At 39.7% G+C, this 19,025-nt stretch overlaps 1 protein-coding gene across 1 annotated transcript; it reads right to left on the bottom strand.

The window, feature by feature from the left end:
- Window positions 1-9,632: 9,632 nt before the first annotated feature.
- LOC140210589 (uncharacterized) lies at window positions 9,633-18,948 on the bottom strand. The gene is made up of 4 exons (XM_072279697.1): window positions 18,828-18,948; window positions 18,008-18,520; window positions 13,167-13,218; window positions 9,633-10,118 (listed from the first exon to the last, which is right to left on the bottom strand). The coding sequence occupies exons 1-4, from the start codon at window positions 18,946-18,948 to the stop codon at window positions 10,106-10,108; spliced, it is 699 nt and encodes a 232-aa protein (XP_072135798.1). The 3' UTR covers window positions 9,633-10,105.
- Between the last annotated feature and the right edge of the window lie 77 nt (window positions 18,949-19,025).

Consider the following 19,025-nt stretch of genomic DNA (forward strand, 5'->3'; position numbering starts at 1 on the left):
AGCAATTCAGATGGTGCAGAGATTAAGAAGTGTTTTAAAGGGAGAATGAAGAAACCGTGTCTGATGAGAAGTCAAAGACAGCATATAATATAGCAAAAATTAGTGAGAAGGTCAAGGACTGGGAAGCTCTTAATAACCAACAGGCAGCTAAAAAGCCATAAAGATAGCAAAGATGAAGTATGAAGGTAAGCTAGCCAATAATATAAAAAAAGGCAGATTCAAAAGGTTTCTTCAGATATACACTGTAGAAAATAAAAGAGGGAATATCAGACCGCTGAAAAATTACACTGGAGTAGTAATGAGGGACAAAGAAATGGTGGACTAACACAATAAGTATTTTGCATTAGTCTTTACTGTAGAAGACACTAGCAGAAAGCCAGAAATGTGAGTGTCTGAGGGCAAAGTGAATGTCGTTGCTATTACTAAGGAAAAGGTACATAAGTCACCTGGACCAAATGGACTACACCCCAGGGTTCTGAAAGAGATTGTGGAGACATTAATAATAAACTTTCAAGAATCACTAGATTCTGGAATGGTTCTGGAGGACTGGAAAATTGTAAATGTCATTCCACTCTTTAAGAAGAAGGGGAGGTGGACGAAAGAAAATTATAGGACAGAGTGGCCAGTTTGCCTGACTTCAGTGGTAGAAAGATGTTCGTGTCTATTATTAAGGATGAAGTTTCAGGATACTTGGAGGTACATGACAAAATAGGCCAAAGTCAACATGGTTTGCTTAAAGGGAAATCTTGCCTAACAAATTTTGGAATTCTTTGAGGAAGTAACAGGACGAAACAAAGGAGAATCAGTGGATGTTATGTACTTGGATTTTAAGAAGGTATTTGACAATATGCTACACATGAGACTACTTAACAAGATAAGAGCCCATGGTATTACAGGAAAGATACTAGCATGGATAGAAGATTGCTTCCAACATGAATGTTAGAAAATGCGCAGTCATGCACTTTGGTAGTAGAAATAAATATGTGGACTATTTTCTAAAAGGGGAGAAAATCCAAAAATCTGAGATGCAAAGGGATTTGGGAGTCCTTTTGCAGAACACCCTGAAGGTTAACTTGCGGGTGGAATTGGTGGTGAGGAAGGCAAATGCCATGTTAGCATTCATTTCAAGAGGTCTGGAATACAAGAGCAAGGATGTGATGCTGAGGCTTTATAAGGCACTGGTGAGGCCTCACCTTGAGTATTGCAAACAGTTTTGGGCCCCTCATCTAAGAAAAGATGTGCTGGCATTGGAAAAAGTTCAGAGCAGGTTCACAAGGAATGAAAGAGTTATCATACGAGGAACCTTTGATGGCTCTGGGTCTGTACTTGCTGGAATTTGGAAGGATGAGGGGGGATCTCATTGAAACCTTTCAAATGTTGAAAGGCCTAGACAGAATAGACATGAAAAGGATGTTTCCCATGGTGGGAGAGACTCGGACAAGAGGGCACAGCCTCAGGATAGAAGGGCACCCCTACAAAACAGAGATGTTGGAAATTTCTTTAGCCAAAGTGTGGTGAATTTGTGGAATTTGTTACCACATGCAGCTGTGGAGGCCAGGTCGTAAGGCAGAGATTGATAGGTTCTTGATTGGACATGGCATCAAATGTTACGGGGAGAAGGCCAGGAACTAGGGTTGAGGAGGAGGGAAAAAAAGGATCAGCTATGATTGATGGGCCAGGTGGCCTAATTCTGCTCCTAGGTCTTACGGTCTGAGATTAGTTGACTGGCAGGATGGAAATAGTGGGAATAAAGGAGGCCTTTTCTGGATGGCTGCCAATGACTAGTTGTGTTCCACAAGGGTTGGTGTTGGGACTGATTCATTTCACATTATATGTCAATAATTTGGATGAAGGAATTGATGGTATTGTGGCCAGGCTTGCTGATGATATGAAGATAGGTGTAGGAGCAGATAGAGTTGAGGAAGCAGGGTGTCTGAAGAAGGAGTTAAACAGATTGAGAGAATGGGCAAAGAAGTGGCAGGTAGAATATAGTGCAGAGAAGTGCATGGTCATGCACTTTGGTAGAAGGAATAAAGGTGTGTACTATTTTCAAAATGGGGAAAATACAGTGTAAAGGGACTTCAGAATTCTCGTGCAGGATTCCTTAAAGATTATCTTGAAGGTTGAGTCAGTGGTAAAGAAGGCAAATGCACTGTCGGCATTCATTTCAAGAAGAGTAGAATATAAAAGCAAAGATTTAATGTTGAGGCTTTATAAAGCACCGGTGAGGCCTCATGTGGAGTATTCTGAGTAGTATGTCATTGGAGAGGGTCCAGAGGTGGTTCATGAGAATTATCCCAGGAATGAAAGGGGTAAAATATGAGGAGCATTATACCCTGCTTATAACATCTGCTCAAATTCCAAGTTCAGTGACTGAACCACCCAATTGATTTTTCATATTTCAATTTGAGTGAACTGGTAGGGTCAGTGCCTCTCATAGCATTAATCATTTATTGAGACAGTCTAAGGTAACACAGACTATGGACCAAGATGAGATAAATGTGGTTGGCGTGGATGGGTGCTTGCTAGCTGGCATGGAAGTGGTAAATGGAAGGACTTTGCTTCATCCTGTCTCAATTTTAGATACTTATTTTTGTCATTTATGGCTTTTATAATTTGGATGTTATTACCTGAACCCAACAGCAGTTTCCTGTCCTTGCTTATGTATCTTTGACAAAGACAATTTCTTCCTAATATGCCAACTCTCCTATTCCCCTCATCTGAAATACCTTGGGAATTTGGAAAACTGAGAAGGCCTCAAGTCAGTTTATTATGGCTTCTGTATTACATAACCCTTTGCCCATCCTATTTGCCAGAAATCCAATTAACACTTACAGGATGTTAAGAAAGGCTGTTTTCTTTGGGAACCTTATGCTTGAGCACCCTTAAGGGAAAGTAAAACATACATTCCCAGTTTCCTTAGTTTACCTCTGGCATCTGATTTTGCCTGCCACTGTAATTCAGAGATGCCATATGCCTTAACTGAAATATGAAATCAAATCACCTCTTGCTCTGTTTCCCAGCAAGTGCAACCACGAGGCATCTGATTTATCTGTTCTTTTGTAGTGAGCTGCATCAAATTTTGATCATTTTCATTGCAATGATTTAGCAATGATTTAAACCTTACAAAGTTTCAAAAATAAGGTAATCCATCAGGAGTCTACAGTTATGTCTCAGCATGTTATTGTGAAAATTCAAACAATGGTAAAGTTCTTTCATTTTCCAGTGTTACCATGGCAAAACTAGGCCCCCCTCCATGGACTCACTAACCAAACAGAAATAATTAAGCTTGTACTGTTAAAATAGCAGAGGAATAATTACATATTGATATTTTTATGCCTTAAGATTAGATGATCTAGTTCGTTGTCTAAGTGGTAGGGATAATATAGGCAATATATATTCTTTGTAAATCAATCTCCATTCTTAGCTCTGACTTTACAAAAAGTAAATAATACATTTTTGGCCCTCTTCTGGAAAACAATACATTTCCGTGAAGGGTAGGTTGAAAGAAAATATTATCAGCCAACGGTAAGATTGTGGTAACTTGTGTCTGTAAAAGATCAAAATACACTGTGGGAAGCATAAGAGAAGGACATTTAAACAAAATTGGTTTGCAGTGAAGGAAGCAGAGTTAAACCAGAATGCAGTGGAGAATGAATATGACTGGCAAGAGGTTTGGGAAAGAAAGGTCTATCCCCGACCATGATTTTCCAATTAGAGAAAGAAATGCGAAAAGTCAACATATTAAGTGATGCAGAAAATGTGCTTCTTGGAGAAATACCACAACTCATCCTCAAGCAAGCCCACTGCATCTGTTAGGTTTCACCATCTGTTTAATCAAGGCTATTGTTGACAGTCAGTCATCAGTTTTTAAGTTCTCCATGACACCAAATTGTTCATGGTTTGTGTGTCCTTAATGACAACAAACACCCTCTTTTTCCATTTTCTATAAATTCTGATAATAGAATCCTATTTGAATAATTGTAATATACAGCACAAGGAGCAACTAATCTGAGTTCATCAAAATAAAAAAGTTTTATATTTTAAACAATGATTTGTTGTGCAAGCACTACAAGTCATTCACATTGTGAGGTAATCAAATAAGAGAACTTTTAATTACTGATGAGCCATGCATTTGTTTTGAATTGCTTTTTTTTTATGAAAGACAGATTGTGTGGAACAATTGCTGTTGCCCAATTAGAAACATTAAACATTTAACTGTTAGAGCTAATAACTACTATAAATACTTCCATAAATAAATTAAGCAACACACACAAAAAATGCTGGTGACCACAGCAGGCCAGGGAGCATCTCTAGGAAGAGGTACAGTGGAAGTTTCGGGCCGAGACCCTTCGCCGGGACTAACTGAAAGAAGAGATAGTAAAAGATTTGAAAGTGGGAAGGGGAGGGGGAGATTCCAAATGATAGGAGAAGACAGGAGGGGGAGGGATGGAGCCAAGAGCTGGAAAGTTAATTGGCAAAAGGGTTACGAGGCTGGAGAAAGGAGAGGATCATGGGACGGGAAGCCTAGGGAGAAAGAAAGGGGGAGGGGAGCCCAGAGGATCGGCAAGGAGTTATAATGAGGGGGACAGAGGAAGAAGAAAGAGAGAGATAAAAAGGGGGGGGGGAGGAATATAATAATGAAAAATAATAAATAAATAAATAAATAAAGGATGGGATACGAAGGGAGGTGGGGCATTAACAGAAGTTAGAGGAGTCAATGTTCATGCCATCAGGTTGGAGGCTACCCAGATGGAGTATAAGGTGTCGTTCCTCCAACCTGAGTGTGGCTTCATCTTGACAGTAGAGGAGGCTGTGGATAGACATATCAGAATGGGAATGGGATGTGGAATTAAAATGCGTGACCACTGGGAGATCCTGCTTTCTCTATTTTCCTATGATTTAACAAAGTTAAATTCTATCAGAATCTACACTTATTTAGCTTTCTTTCTGCTCTATATCAAACCCACTTTGTTCAGCAAATCTAGGAAGCATTGCTCAATGGTCTCTGGTCATTTCATATTTTTATTGTTTGATGCGTGTATTTGACAAGCATTTATTGTCAGCAGCTTTGCCACTGTGTATTCAGCACCAGGAATTTAGAACAATGTATTATTGAAATTATACTGTCCTATTTACTTTAAAATCAATATTGTCACCTGAGCATTTTCATAATCAAAGCTTGTATTCAATGTCTGGATAATTTTATAGCAAAACCACTCTTTGTTAAAGGAATACTCTTTATTTTGTGCCCGAACATTTTCCAATACCATGATCCGGTATATTTGAAGTTGTCAGAAATTTCCGCACAGGCAAGTGGGCAAATTCCATTAAGTTTGGAAAGACACAAAGAAAAATTAAGTTGTACTGCAAAATTCCTACTCAAGGACACATATCCACCTACATTATGCCATAGTTCTCTGGTACTGTTCCTGAATGTATTTATTTTCATGAATCTTGAAATGAAATAGTTCTTAAAAATGCAATGCTGATGCTGGAATAAGAGGCAGCACTGGTGGGCTGCTCTCAGCACATTTTTGTGTTGATTGTTAATGCAAACACCGTATTTCACTGTGTATTTCCAGGTACTGTGCGTATGATCAATAATTCTTAATCTGAAGAATATGTGTTAATTTACCCTATACTCTCACATTGTGGTGTACAATATGTAGTGCTATTCCTCTATCTTGTACAACAATTCAAATATCAGATTTAGTGAGTAAAAGAAACTCAAGACTAAGACCTCTACAGTAAGTTTCCTTATTGTTATTCTTATATGCCCAAATTTGGTGATTTCTCACCGATAATCAGGTTGATTCCAGGGATGAAGGGATTAACCTATGAGGAGAGATTGAGTCACCTGGGACTATACTCTCTGGAATTCAGAAGAATGAGAGGGGATCTTATAGAAACATACAAAATTTTGAAAGGGATAGATAAGATAGAAGTAGGAAAGTTGTTTCCATTGGTAGGTCAGACTAGAACTAGGGGACATTGCCTCAAGATTCAGGGGAGAAGATTTAGGATGGAGATGAGGAGAAACTTTTTTTCCCAGGGAGTGGTGAATCTGTGGAATTCGCTGCCCAGGGAAGCAGTTGAGGCTTCTTCACTAAATATATTTAAGATAAAGTTAGATAGGTTTTTACATAGTAAAGGAATTAAGGGTTATGGGGAAAAGGCAGGTAGATGGAGCTGAGTTTACGGACAGATCAGCCATGATCTTATTGAATGGCAGGGCAGGCTCGATGGACCAGATGGCCTACTCCTGCTCCTATTTCTTATGTTCTTATTAACCTGATATTTTGTAGGGATAAAAGCTGCAATTATTTTCAAAGCAACACACACAAAATTCTGGAGGAGCTCAGCAGGCCAGGCAGCATCTCTAGAATATAAGACGGAACTCCACCCGCCACATAAAGTGCGAACTCCTGGTTTCCATTCGTTTCAGTTCTACTTCCCATTCCCATTCCAACACGTCAGCCCATGACCTCCTCTACTGCCGCGATGAGTCCGCACTTAGGTTGGAGATGCCACATCTCATATTCCGTCTGGGTAGCCTCCAACCTGCTGGCATTAACATTGATTTCTCCAGTAATTGCCACTCCCTCTTCCTTCTCCATTCCCCATTCCTGTTTCCTTCTCTGACCTTATCTCCTTACCTGCCTAACACCTCCCTCTGTGGCTCCTCCCCCTTCCCTTTCTTCCATGGTCTTCTGTCCTTCCCCCTTCTCCAGCCTTTATCTCTTTCTCCAATCAAGTTCTCAGCTCTTTACTTCACCTCTCCCCCCATCCAGTTTCACCTATCACCTTCTACCTTGTACTTCTTCCTCCCCTCTGCCCACCTCCTTACTCTGACTGCTCTTCCTTTCCAGTCCTGACAAAGGGTCTCAGCCCAAAACGTCGTCTGTTCACTCTTTTCCATAGATGCTGCCTTGCCTGCTGAGTTCTTCTCAGCATTTTGTCTGCGTTGCTTTGGACTTCCAGCATCGGCAGATTTTCTCATGCTTGTAATTCTTTTTGTCTTCTTCATAGAATTGTGTACAATATCACATAAAAACTAAGTATTCTAACAGCTCTATTATAGAGTATTCCCTAAATACCAATAAGCATGCAGAGCAGTTTACTTACAGTAATCCCTAATTGCTGACAAGAGATAATCAAACACAACAACCCAGGGAATAGTAAATTGGTTTATTATTGTCACATGCACTGAGGTACAGTGAAAAACATAACCATTTTTTTTTGCATGTCACTCTTGTAGGTCATTGAGGCAGTAGAAGTTCAAGTTCAACTTTAAATGTCATTCAACTACTGTGTATATGAATAACCATGGATACAGCCAAATGAAACAGTGTTACAGCGGGAGTGCAAAATAAAGTGTTAGAGAGAGAACGTGGTGCATGAAGGTAGTAAGATGCAATGAGGTCAATTTTCAGGTCACAAGTCCATCTTATTGTATTAGGGGACCATTCAATGGAATTAACTGTGGGAGGGAAGCTGTCCTTGAGCCGTACTTTCAGACTTTTGTATCTTCTTCCTGATGGGATGGTGGAGAAGAGAGAATGTCTGGAGTACATGGAGTCTTTGATTATTTTGTCTGCTTTACCAAGGCAGCAAGAAGTGTTGGCAGAGTCTGTGGAGGGGAGGATAGTTTCCATGAGGTACTGGCAAGCATGAAACAATAACTCTCAGGAATTAGTAGCAGTGAGTGGTTGGTTTGACTATCACCAGACATGGCTCTTTTGTTGGTAGCTATACAATTGTCCCCATCCTGACTGCAGTCCAAATGTTACTGCAGGCCCTTAAAATTCCCAAATTTGGTAACTTCCCAATGACAGCCTGACATTTTGTAGAAATAAAATGTAATTCTTTTCATCTTCTTCATAGAATTACATACAATATGCAACAAAACAAATCCTATGGCCCAAATGTGCCTGCATTTATGTGATGTTCAAATTCCAATGTTCTTTTTATATATATCTAAATCTATCACAATACCAATTAGCAATACTCAGTCCTATCCTTAGACCATTAAGGCTTAAAAAAAACTTAATACTTCATTATCTGGAGCTGTGCTTGTTTTAGAAGAATCTTAATAACAATGTACTCTGTCAAGGTCGATTTCATTCTTATCTGTGAAAAATATCTTGTAGCCACATATTTTAATTTTTAAACCCTGTTGGTTTTATAAGATCGTAGGTCACTGGGGTAGAATTAGGCCATTTAGCCCATCGAGTCTGCTCTGCCATTCTATCATGGCTGATTCGTTATCCCTCTTAACCACATTCTTTTGCCTTCTCCCCATATCATTTGATGCCCTTACTAATCAAGAACCTATCAACCTCTGCTTCAAATATACCCGGTGACTTGGCCTCCACAGACACCCATGCAATGAATTTCACAGATTTACCATATACTGTTTAAAGGAATTCTTCTTCATCTCTGTTCTGAAGGGACATCCTTCTATTCTAAGGCTGTGCCCTCTGGTCCTAGATTCTTCTACTATAAGAAACATCCTCTCCATATTCCTGCAGGAAATTTAGAGCATTATGCAAAGACAGCATTGGTGTGATTTTGCAATGGTCTGGAGATGCCTGAGCCAGGTTGTGTAGGTGTCAAAAGCATTGAGGAAGGCTGGGATCACTGCTGCCCAATAGACTATGAGGTTTGTTAGTGGATTGAGATCCTGATCTTCAATACCTTATGCTTCATCTAGGTGGTGTCCAATTGGTTGGCATGAAAATTGATTTCTCTAACTTCTGGTGATTTCTCCTCCTGCCCCCTCCCCCTTATTCTATTCCCATTCTGGTTCCTCTCTCACCTCTTCTCTTCTCCTCACCAGCCCATCATCTCCCTCTGGTTCCCCTCTTCCTTGCCTTTCTTTCATGGTCCACTGTCCCCTCCCGTAAGATTTCTTCTTCTTCATCCCTTGACCTCTTCCACCTATTCCCCCGCCAGCTGCCCACTTCATCTCCCCTTCCCCACAAACCCACCATCTCCTCCTCCTAGTCTCACCTATCACCTGCCAGCTTGTACTCCTTCTCCACTCCCCACTTTCTTGTTGACTTTCTCCCCCTTCCTTTCCAGTCCTGATGAAGGATCTCAGCCTGAAAGGTCGGCTGCTTGTTCCTCTCCACAGACATCCTCTGACCCTCCAAGCCCCTACTCCACTATCCTCCACGTGTGCCCCTCCATACCTCCAACATCTGCAGAATCTCCAGTGTTTCAAATCTTCAGCTGTACCTGTTCTCAGTCAACCGGGCTGTAATGGTGCATCGAAGCTTTTAAACTTCCAAGATTGATCAAAGTTTAACTTACTATGACCCTTCAACCTCACCACAGTGAATGAAAGTAAGAAAAAAAAACGTTAACATAAATTATAAAGTAGCATGTGTAGCAGGGTAAACAAAATGAGAATAGAACAATCAAATTATTCCCAATATTTATTTGAAACATGCTGTAATTTTACTGTTGCCCTAGAGGTGGTGCTGTCGTGCCTCAGTTTGACTCCAGATCTCCCTCTGGTTCCAATGCAAGTTCCCAGCAATTTTAAGAGCATGAAATCAAGATTGGTAGCAGTTATTATTTGGATCCAACAGTTACCATTTATTGGTTATAGTACCTACACTGTCACACTTCTGTGCACACAGGTATGTCAAGGAAAAACATTTCTCCATGTCTGAAAAGGTCACTGTCCTTTGCCGAACATCCTCATCCAGTCCCTTCTGTAAATTGTGTTTGTTCTGAGGCTGCCATTGCCAATATTGACTAATGTTGATTGTTGTTGGGCTCTGGGTGGATTCCCCAGCAAATCTTCAGTAATTTCTAAACAGGCCAAATTATTTATTGAAAGTTTATTACCTAAATGTTGTTTACATACCATGAAGATTTACCACTGCAATTCTATTTCTTTTATTTAAAGATTCTCTCTTACCTTTTAAATATTTCCAGCATTTTATGCTTATATTACAGATTTTTAGCAGCAGAATTCTCTTGCTTCTGTCATTTTAATGTACAATGTATTTTTGAAATGTTAAAGGAACAAAGGTCCAATGCCATCCAGGTGACCCAGCTTTGCACACTCCATCCTGTTGATCTAGAGGTCTCAAGTGTTTAGGCTGCAAGAGATTGCAACAATTAAATTATTCTTAACAGTGGAAACTATGTTGTTTAAAATCCAGTTTTCAAACAGTTGGATGTTGTGCATAAGCTCCTTATAGGAAACCAGAAAGAGGGAGGAATTTGAGGTACACAAATTTCATCTGGACGTATAGAATAGCACAGCTCTGATTGGACAGCTATTGCTGTGAAAGGGAAAGGACATACCAGATACCGTATCATTTTCATAAATTAAAAACCTAAGGCCTAGTCAGTCCTTCTGGCTGTTGCAATCCATCTCAAGGAGTATTATCCTTGCACCTTCCCCTAATGCAGCCTTAAATATTCAGGAGTGGTGAGGGGGGTGTGGAGGAGGATTTTTGGGCCAAGAACCAAAACCTTAAACTTTGGGACCCTTCTTCATATGAGAGTGGGCGTCAGATCAAAGCGTTTAAAGCAATTAAGGCAAAATATTTTGAAATACACAATGGAAGTTGATTTATAGCTCAAATATTTTCGACTTCTCAAACGCTGTTACTTGTGACACAAATGCTTTTGTGCAATTTTATGAGGCTACTTAATAATGTAATATGAAAAAGTAGCACAGAAAATTTCAGCTTAGTATGACCTCTCTACCTACCCTCTTTTAAGTTTACAGAATGAAGAATTCACTATCACTATGTCTTATTCTTCTCATTCCTGTGATATGGAACGCACTTGGTACTTGGCAAGTGAGTCACTTTATTGCTTGCTGCACTTTGGCCATTAAAGTCACTGAACCCTCTGAGTAATGCAATTAACTTTGTAGAGCAAAGTTATGACAAATTGTATTTTTGTACTAATAAACGCAATGAATACTAATGCAATATTGTTTAAGTACATTAAGTAAGATTAGAAAGGAGCTGCTTGCTGTATTCATAAGGTCCATTACTGCGAGAAGACCGAGTTGATTAATAAACACTTCTCGGGCTTCCGGCCAGGTACAAATGGTGGAGTCTGTCATTGAAATGTCAGTTATAGTCGATACTTGTACCCGGCTGGAAGTCCAAGAAGTGATTATTCGGCATATATGCCGGGTGCTCCGGTGTCCTACCACGTTCCAAAGAGGTACTGGTCAGTAGGTTCATTGGTCTTTGAAAATTGTCCTGTGTTTATGCTAAAGTTAAATCGGCGTTTGCTGGGCAGAGTGGCTCGAAGGGCAGGAAGGGCCTATTCTGTCATGTATCTCAATAAATAAATACATTTAACCAGAGGAATCAAGTATAATTGCAGCAACACAAATATTTTGGTTTATCCTTGGTAAATTAGAACAGACAGTAAATTATAACACCTAAATAAGTAAGGAAATTGGTGGAATATTAAAAGAATAAGGATTAGTTACTACAAATCAAAGAATTACAGTTTCTGGAGCAGTGAAGGGAAAGATCAAATGCTGAAAACACTTCACAGGTCAGACAGCAAATGTGGAAAGTGCAGCAGAGTTGATGTTTCAGGTTTAACCTCTGGCACTACAAAATACAACAATTTTAGGTAGCTGACTTTCTCTGACCAGAAGTGAAGAGTTTTGCTGTTAAGTTATCTGTCTGTAACTTTAACTCAATTTTTTCCTCTACTGATCTGGACACTGTCCAATCCAGCCATTTTCTATGTTCTTTTCTTAGCTTCAGTTCTTGGCAACAGTGCTGGTCTGCATTTCATGGATTTCAGACATCCCTTTGCTTTGTCTTGAACTGCTATCATGTATCTATTACATAACATGGCTTCATAAACATTGTACGACAGCAATCATGGCTATCTTACACCAGGGATAATCCGTTTCTCCTATCCAATATCACCTTCTTCCCCACCTCGCTGTCTACAATCAAAAACATGAGCTACCTCACCTTTCCAGTCTGGAATGTTAACTCCAATTCTTTGTCCACAAACGCTATTTGACGTGCTGAGTGCTTCCAGCAGTTTTTGAGTTTATTGGTAAAATGCAAATCATGTGTAACTCAGCTGATTGCATTTTTATGAGATTACAGGAACAGCGGATGAGATGTAGTGAAGATGAACTTCCAAAAGGAGCCTGATTAAGCGCTATTCAAGAGCATTGTCAGAAAGGGTGTAAAAGTAAAGAAATGATTAAGAAACCTTATAAAACATTTGGTTCAGCCACAGATTCAGCATTGGAACAAACTTTGTCTGTGATATTAAGGATTGACTCTAGGGGGAAAGGCTGGAAAAGCTGTGATTGATCTCCGAGCATAGAAGGTTGAAAGGAATCTAATTAAGTTCATTAAATTAATAAGTGAATGTGGCAGAAGCTGTGAAGAGAAACTGTTCCCTAAAGTGAAAGGGCTAATAAACAGAGTTTCAAAGTTCAATGTAAATTTATTATAACAGTACTTGCAGTACAGTGTAAAAGTCTTAGGCACATATACATAGCCAGGGTGCCTGAACTTTGGCATAGAACTGTTATGTTTTGTAACTTCAAAATGTCAAACTACTTCAAGAAAGTCACGGGAGTCCGGGAATGCTAGTCTAACTTCATGATGACATATGCAATTCACTTATTTATACATATAACTCGGAATGAATTATTTAAACAAGTAAGAATGCTTAATCAACCAATACACAGTGCCTATAAAAAGTATTCACCCCCTTGGAAGCTTTCATGGTTTACTGTTTTACAACATTGAATCACAGTGGATTTAATTTGGCTTTTTTTGACGCTGATCAACAGAAAAAGACTTTTTCGTGTCAAAGTGAAAACAGATAAAGTGATCTAAATTAATTACAAATATAAAATACAAAAAATGCTACCAAAAGAAAGCAGCAGCATCATCAAGGACCTGCACCATGCTTTCTTCTTGCTGCTACCATCGCGAAGGATGTATAGAAGCCTTAAGTCTTAGCACACCAGCTTCAGAAGAGTTATTAATTACCCTCCAACCATCAGGCTCCTGAACCAGCGTGGATAACTTCATTTACCCCAGTACTGAACGGATCATTGAATCCAACCTATGAAATTACTTTCAAGGACTTTACAACTCATGTTCTTGTATTACTTATTTATTATTACTTACTTTTTCTCAGCTGAATCCTGAGGTGCGGGCATACTGAAAGCTTTCCTCAGAACTGGAAAGGAAGGGGGTAGATGACAAAATAAGCACGTGCATTGCTCATTGCTAGGAACTTTCAGACTATTCTAGTTGTGATTAGTATTGTGGTTATCTGGAGATCTATATAAATATTTCTGCATAGGTCTAATTGCTTAATGCTATTGTGTAGTGACTTCGAATTGATACCAAGTTGTAGATATTACTAGTCATAGTCATAGTCATGGTCATACTTTATTGATCCCGAGGGAAATTGGTTTTCGTTACAGTTGCACCATAAATAAATAGTAATAAAACCATAAATAATTAAAGAGTAATATGTAAATTATGCCAGGAAATAAGTCCAGGACCAGCCTATTGGCTCAGGGTGTCTGACCCTCCAAGGGAGGAGTTGTAAAGTTTGATGGCCACAGGCAGGAATGACTTCCTATGACGCTCAGTGTTGCATCTCGGTGGAATGAGTCTCTGGCTGAATGTACTCCTGTGCCCAACCAGTCCATTATGTAGTGGATGGGAGACATTGTCCAAGATGGCATGCAACTTGGACAGCATCCTCTTTTCAGACACCACTGTCAGAGAGTCCAGTTCCATCCCCACAACATCACTGGCCTTACAAATGAGTTTTGGGATAATGTGATATCTACATCTTAAGGCAACACTTCACCAGCAAGTCTGCTGGGGCCATCTATTGTGTCCAGTGCTCCCAATGCAGTCTCCTGTACGTTGGTGAGATGTTGTAAATTGGGGGAGACCTTCGTCAAGCACCTTCACTCCATTGCCAAAAGCAAACTTCCAGGTGGACAAGCATTGTAATTCCAGCTCCCATTCCTATCCCAGCATGTCCATCCGTGGCCTCCTCTTGTGCCAAGAAGAGGCCACCTTCAGGGTGGAGGAGCAACACCTTGTATTTCATCTGGACAGCCTCCAACCTGATAGCATGAATACTGATTTCTCCGCCTGGTTAAAAAAAATTCCCTCCCCCACCCCACTCCTTCTATTCCTCACTCTGGCCACTTAACTCTTATCATCTTCCCCTGGGCCCCCTCTTCCCACCTTTTCTCCTATGGTACACTCTCCTCTCCTATCAGATCCCTTCCTCTCTAGCCCTTTACCTTCTTACCCACCTATCACCTTCTAGCTATCCTCCTTTCCCTCCCCCACCTTCTTATTTTGTTGTCTACCCCCTTCCTTTCCAGTTCCGAAGAAGGGTTTCAGTATGAAACATCAGCAATTTGTTCATTTCCATAGATGCTGCCTGACCAGCTGAATTCCTCCATTGTTTTGTGTGTTGCTTCAGATTTCCAGCATCTGCAGACTTTCTCATGTTTACAATGTTAACCCTGTTCATCTTCCATAGTCTTTCAATTTCCTCTTTTAATTCAGCATATTTCTGTTCTATTTAACTTATTAATGTCTGTATGTTATGTGTGTTTTGAATAGCTATATCTATTAAGTAAGATGTTCTTGCTTGTTTATTCTGTAATATTATATCCGGACAGTTATTATGGATTGTTCTAATTGTAATAATGGATCAGTCGTAATATAATTTATCAGACTCTGACTTTAAAACTGGATCAGGCTTGTATTTATAGTACAGAACAGTGTCTTTTATGAGTTGATATTTTAAAGCAAGATTTTGGTGAATGATGTTCGTCACCTGATTGTGCTTGTGTAAGTAATCAGATTTGAGTTAAACTGGAGCAGGATCTTGTAGATCTAATCACAACCAAGAGGAAATCTGCAGATGCTGGAAATCCGAGCAACACACACAAAATGCTGGAGCAACTCAGCAGGCCAGGCAGCTTGTAGGCCGTTGGATTATTTCTGGTTTCTCTTGGTATTTTCTGCATTAATCATCTTGAACTTGTTGGTCTTTTAATATATATTTATGATAATTGTTTGTATTAACCACCTGGTCCTGTATTGCCACAAGGAAAGCCTTTGTTTCTGGAAAGTGGTCACCAAATCCGAGCTAGGCATTCGACACTTCCATGTCAGTATCTACTCTGCTTGGATTATGGGAGTGTTTTCCATGAAGAGTCATGCTCTTCCACTGGTTAACTTCTTTTTCTTATGTAATGATAATTACTTCATTTTTCTGGGTTGTGCTTTAATTTAAGTTTTCTGAAGTTTACTTCTTATCAGAATTGCATATGCTTATGTAAAATGCTGAATCCTGTTTTCAATGATGAAAATGTATCCTTAGAAGTTTTATCTGATAGTGTAAAATATTATTAGTAGTATTTATATTGTTTGTATTTGTCATGAAATTTGTTATATTTTTGCAGCAGCTGTACTGGCAATACTTGTGTATTTAATAGTGCAGTAACGTTTGAGTAATCTCATGTATATATTGGTTGATTAGGCATTCTTGTTCATTTAAATAATTCATTATTAGTTCTATGTATAAATACGTGAGCATCATATGTCATGATGCTACAACATAATACGTGCATTCCTCATTTAAACACAAAGTTAGACCCGCATTCCCAAACTCCCATGTCTTCCTTGAATTAGTTTAATGTTTTGAAGTTGCGATGAGGTATTTTAAAATGAAAATCATAAAAAAATCAGAAATGTCTGGCTACATCGGAAAGATTGAGAGGTTTGATTGCTTAACAGTAAACTGGCTCATGTATACTGAGCTAATTCAACAGTATTTTGAAGCAAATGAAATAGCCAATGAGAAACAAGTACCAATTTTATTGCGTGCATACAGTTTGCTTCAAAGTTTAACTGCTCCAACCAACCCAGCCAAAATGAGATTTGCTGATATTGTCAAAGTAATGCAGGAACATTTAGAATCAAAGCCTTTGTTGATTGCAGAACGCTTTGGGTTTCATAAGCAGAATCAAAAGGAAGGGAGGTCCATTTCAGTCTTTGTGTCTGAATTGAAGAAGTTGTCTGAGCATTGTCAGTTCGGTGATGGGCTTAATGATACACTGTTTTATCATTTAGTTTGTGGAATCTAACAAGGAAGCATTCAAAAACAGCTCCTAACTGAATCACATCTCACATTTAAAAGAGCAGTTGAAATTGCTATTTCAATGGAAAACGCAGACAGAGACACAATTGAATTACAGTCAGGAAGGTAGGTGTGAACAAAATTTCAATTTCTAAACAGAAACCTGACTAGCTGAATAAATTGTGTTACCATTGTGGCAGGGGCTCACATTCACCAGATCAGTGCAGATTTAAAGATGAAACTTGCAGAAAATGCAACAAACTAGGACACATACAAACAGCAAGTCAGGCAAACAAAAATAAATGGTCTGCACAGGGAAGAGAGAAAAGCTAAAAAGTCAATTTGCATTTTCAAAAAGAGCACTAATCAGCATGCTGTTTCTGAAAAGTTTGATATTGATGAGCGTGCCACAGAACCGTGTAGTCTTGAGATTTACAGTGTGAAAATTAACAACAGACAAGCAATATAGCTTACACCAAAAGTGAACGGCAAATTAATTAAAATGGAATTAGACACTGGTTTGGCTGTTTCAGTCATTCTACAAATGTGTTTAAGAGGCATTTCAAAGATACTAAGCTTGCAGTTATCCAGCTAAGAACTTATACTGGAGAAAAGATACCTCCTGTGGGAATGACCGTAAAAAACAACAACCAACAAGTCAAATTAAGCTTGCATGTGGTAAAAACAGGACTAACATTGTGGGGGTGGGGGGCGTGATTGGCTTGTACAACTGCAACTTGATTGGAGATCTATCCTCCATTTGCGTGTACATCCCTGACAATGAAGTCAACTGAAAACGAACTTTTAAAAAGGTACTTGACAATGCCACAGCTGTCTCAATGTCCAACACCATGAACCTTTGCCCATCAGAGGACAAACAGGTATTGGTGCTAATCTCTGTGCTTCTGGTAGAAAAGCATATTGGACCAAGAAAGGACCATGCTGCTCAGAGGAATCATGAAAGTGACGAAAGCAGTGGTCCAACTGCAACAGTTTTTGTAGGCAACATATCTGAGAAAGCTTCTGATATGGTAATCATGCATTAATTTGCAAATGTGGCTTTGTTTTAAGCTGAAAGAGAGTCAAAGGAGCTTCAGGAACGAGTGCATGTACAAGTATATCATAACATCCCCCTTTTTATCAAAACAGAGAAAAGGATTAATGGTATTAACAATTAAACTCAATTTCTCTGAAGTCTGCTTTCCAGTGTATTTTCATGGAATTAACTTTCAAAGGATTCATTAATTATGCCTTATGTCTCTTATGTCTGTCACAAATACATACCACTCATTATTTCCATTTGTATGAGCATGTATACAAAATATAAAACATACTAAAATTCGACTTTAATTTCAAACTACAAACTACACAACCTCAAATAGGACACGGTCCTTCTTTGAATATAAACATGACATTAAAATGCCAAATAGTGTCACAGACTTATTGTTCAATTGTTCACGCCCATTATTCAATGTGGGACAAAGTCTTCTAGCTATTGTGGCCTTTTCACTGTGCGGCCAGAATGAGTTTTTACCTGTTTTGTCGGAGTCCTGTTGTTTGTTATTTGCATATTTCTACGTTTGTGTTAGTGTTTGTGTTGTGTCATTAGCCTCTGCTAGTGTTTGACTGTGTGCATTTAATGCGGTAGGCACACTGTGGTCATTGAGCTCAGCTGTTTGACCTGGTTTTGCCTGTACATATGTGCTTAACTTTTCAGGTGGTTCCTCAGCCGTCTTTTGTAGATGTGTGCAATTACATCGGTAGATCCCAGAAGGGGTTTGAACTACATATGAACACTCATCAAAGCACTGACACACAATTGCTTTCTCCCAATTCTTTTTACCTTGCACCAGCGGTTGCATGCGCACAATATCCCCTCCATCAAGTGGGGCAAGATCTTTGGCTGATTTGTTGTAATTGTCGGCCTGCCGCTGGACGCGTTGTTTCATACGCTCGCGTTCGCGTACAACTCTAGGTTCCAGTAAACTACCTGTTGTAGGCAGGAGCATGCGTGTGCTGCGATTCATCAAACGCTGGGCAGGACTCGTGCTGAGACCTTGCGAAGATGTGTTGCGATGGTCTAGAAGTGCGAGGTAGGGATCTGCTTGCGATTTGTTGCTCTTTGTGAGGATCCGCTTAGCTGTTTTAACTGCTGATTCAGCTTTTCCATTCGCTCTGCTATTCCCGGGGCTGCTACACAAGCGCTCAGAAACCCATTCTCGTGCAAATCTGTGAAACTCCACTGACGTGTACTGTGGCCCATTATCACTAACCACTTGTGTTGGGCTACCATATCTCACAAAATGAGCCTTCAATTTGTGAATAACGGCTGCGCTTATTGTATCGCAAAGAAGATCTACCTCGAAGAAATTGCTGTAGTAATCAACAGTACTCTTTTCCTTCGAATGTAAACAGGTTGGTACCTATCTTTTCCCATGGCCGAGCAGGTACCTCATGACTCATAAGCGATTCTTTCTGCTGACTCATTTCGTATGTGTGACAAACATCACATGCAGTAATATATTGCTTAATGTCGCTGCTCATGCCTGGCCAAAAAAGACATTCGCGTGCGCGTCTGAGGCATCCTTTTCCACCCAAGTGTGACGAATGAATTCTTTCCTTCATTTGCTTTCGCTCACTTTGCGGTATGATGACATGCTCACCTTTGAAGATTAAGCCGTCTTGGACTGCGAGCTCATCCCTACAGCTATAGTAAGATGTGAGTTGGTCTGGTAGCGCGTCACGTTCGCTCGGCCATCCACTGAAAATTACGCGTTTCAACATCTGTAGTGTGTCATTTTTCGCTGTTTCTATGCGAATCTGCTCTAGACGCTCATCGCGGATTGGCAGGTGCGATAGCA

Source organism: Mobula birostris, chromosome 2, assembly GCF_030028105.1.
Source record: "Mobula birostris isolate sMobBir1 chromosome 2, sMobBir1.hap1, whole genome shotgun sequence".
Classification (NCBI taxonomy): Eukaryota; Metazoa; Chordata; class Chondrichthyes; order Myliobatiformes; family Myliobatidae; genus Mobula; species Mobula birostris.

Coding starts and splice junctions, on each gene's coding strand:
- LOC140210589 (XM_072279697.1), bottom strand. CDS start 18,948: ATGTTGAAACGCGTAATTTTCAGTGGATGGCCGAGCGAACGTGACGCG. Junction 18,521..18,827: donor AGACGGCTTAATCTTCAAAG/GTGAGCATGTCA, acceptor TCTTCGAGGTAG/ATCTTCTTTGCGATACAATA. Junction 13,219..18,007: donor CATGCAACCGCTGGTGCAAG/GTAAAAAGAATT, acceptor CTTCCTTTCCAG/TTCTGAGGAAAGCTTTCAGT.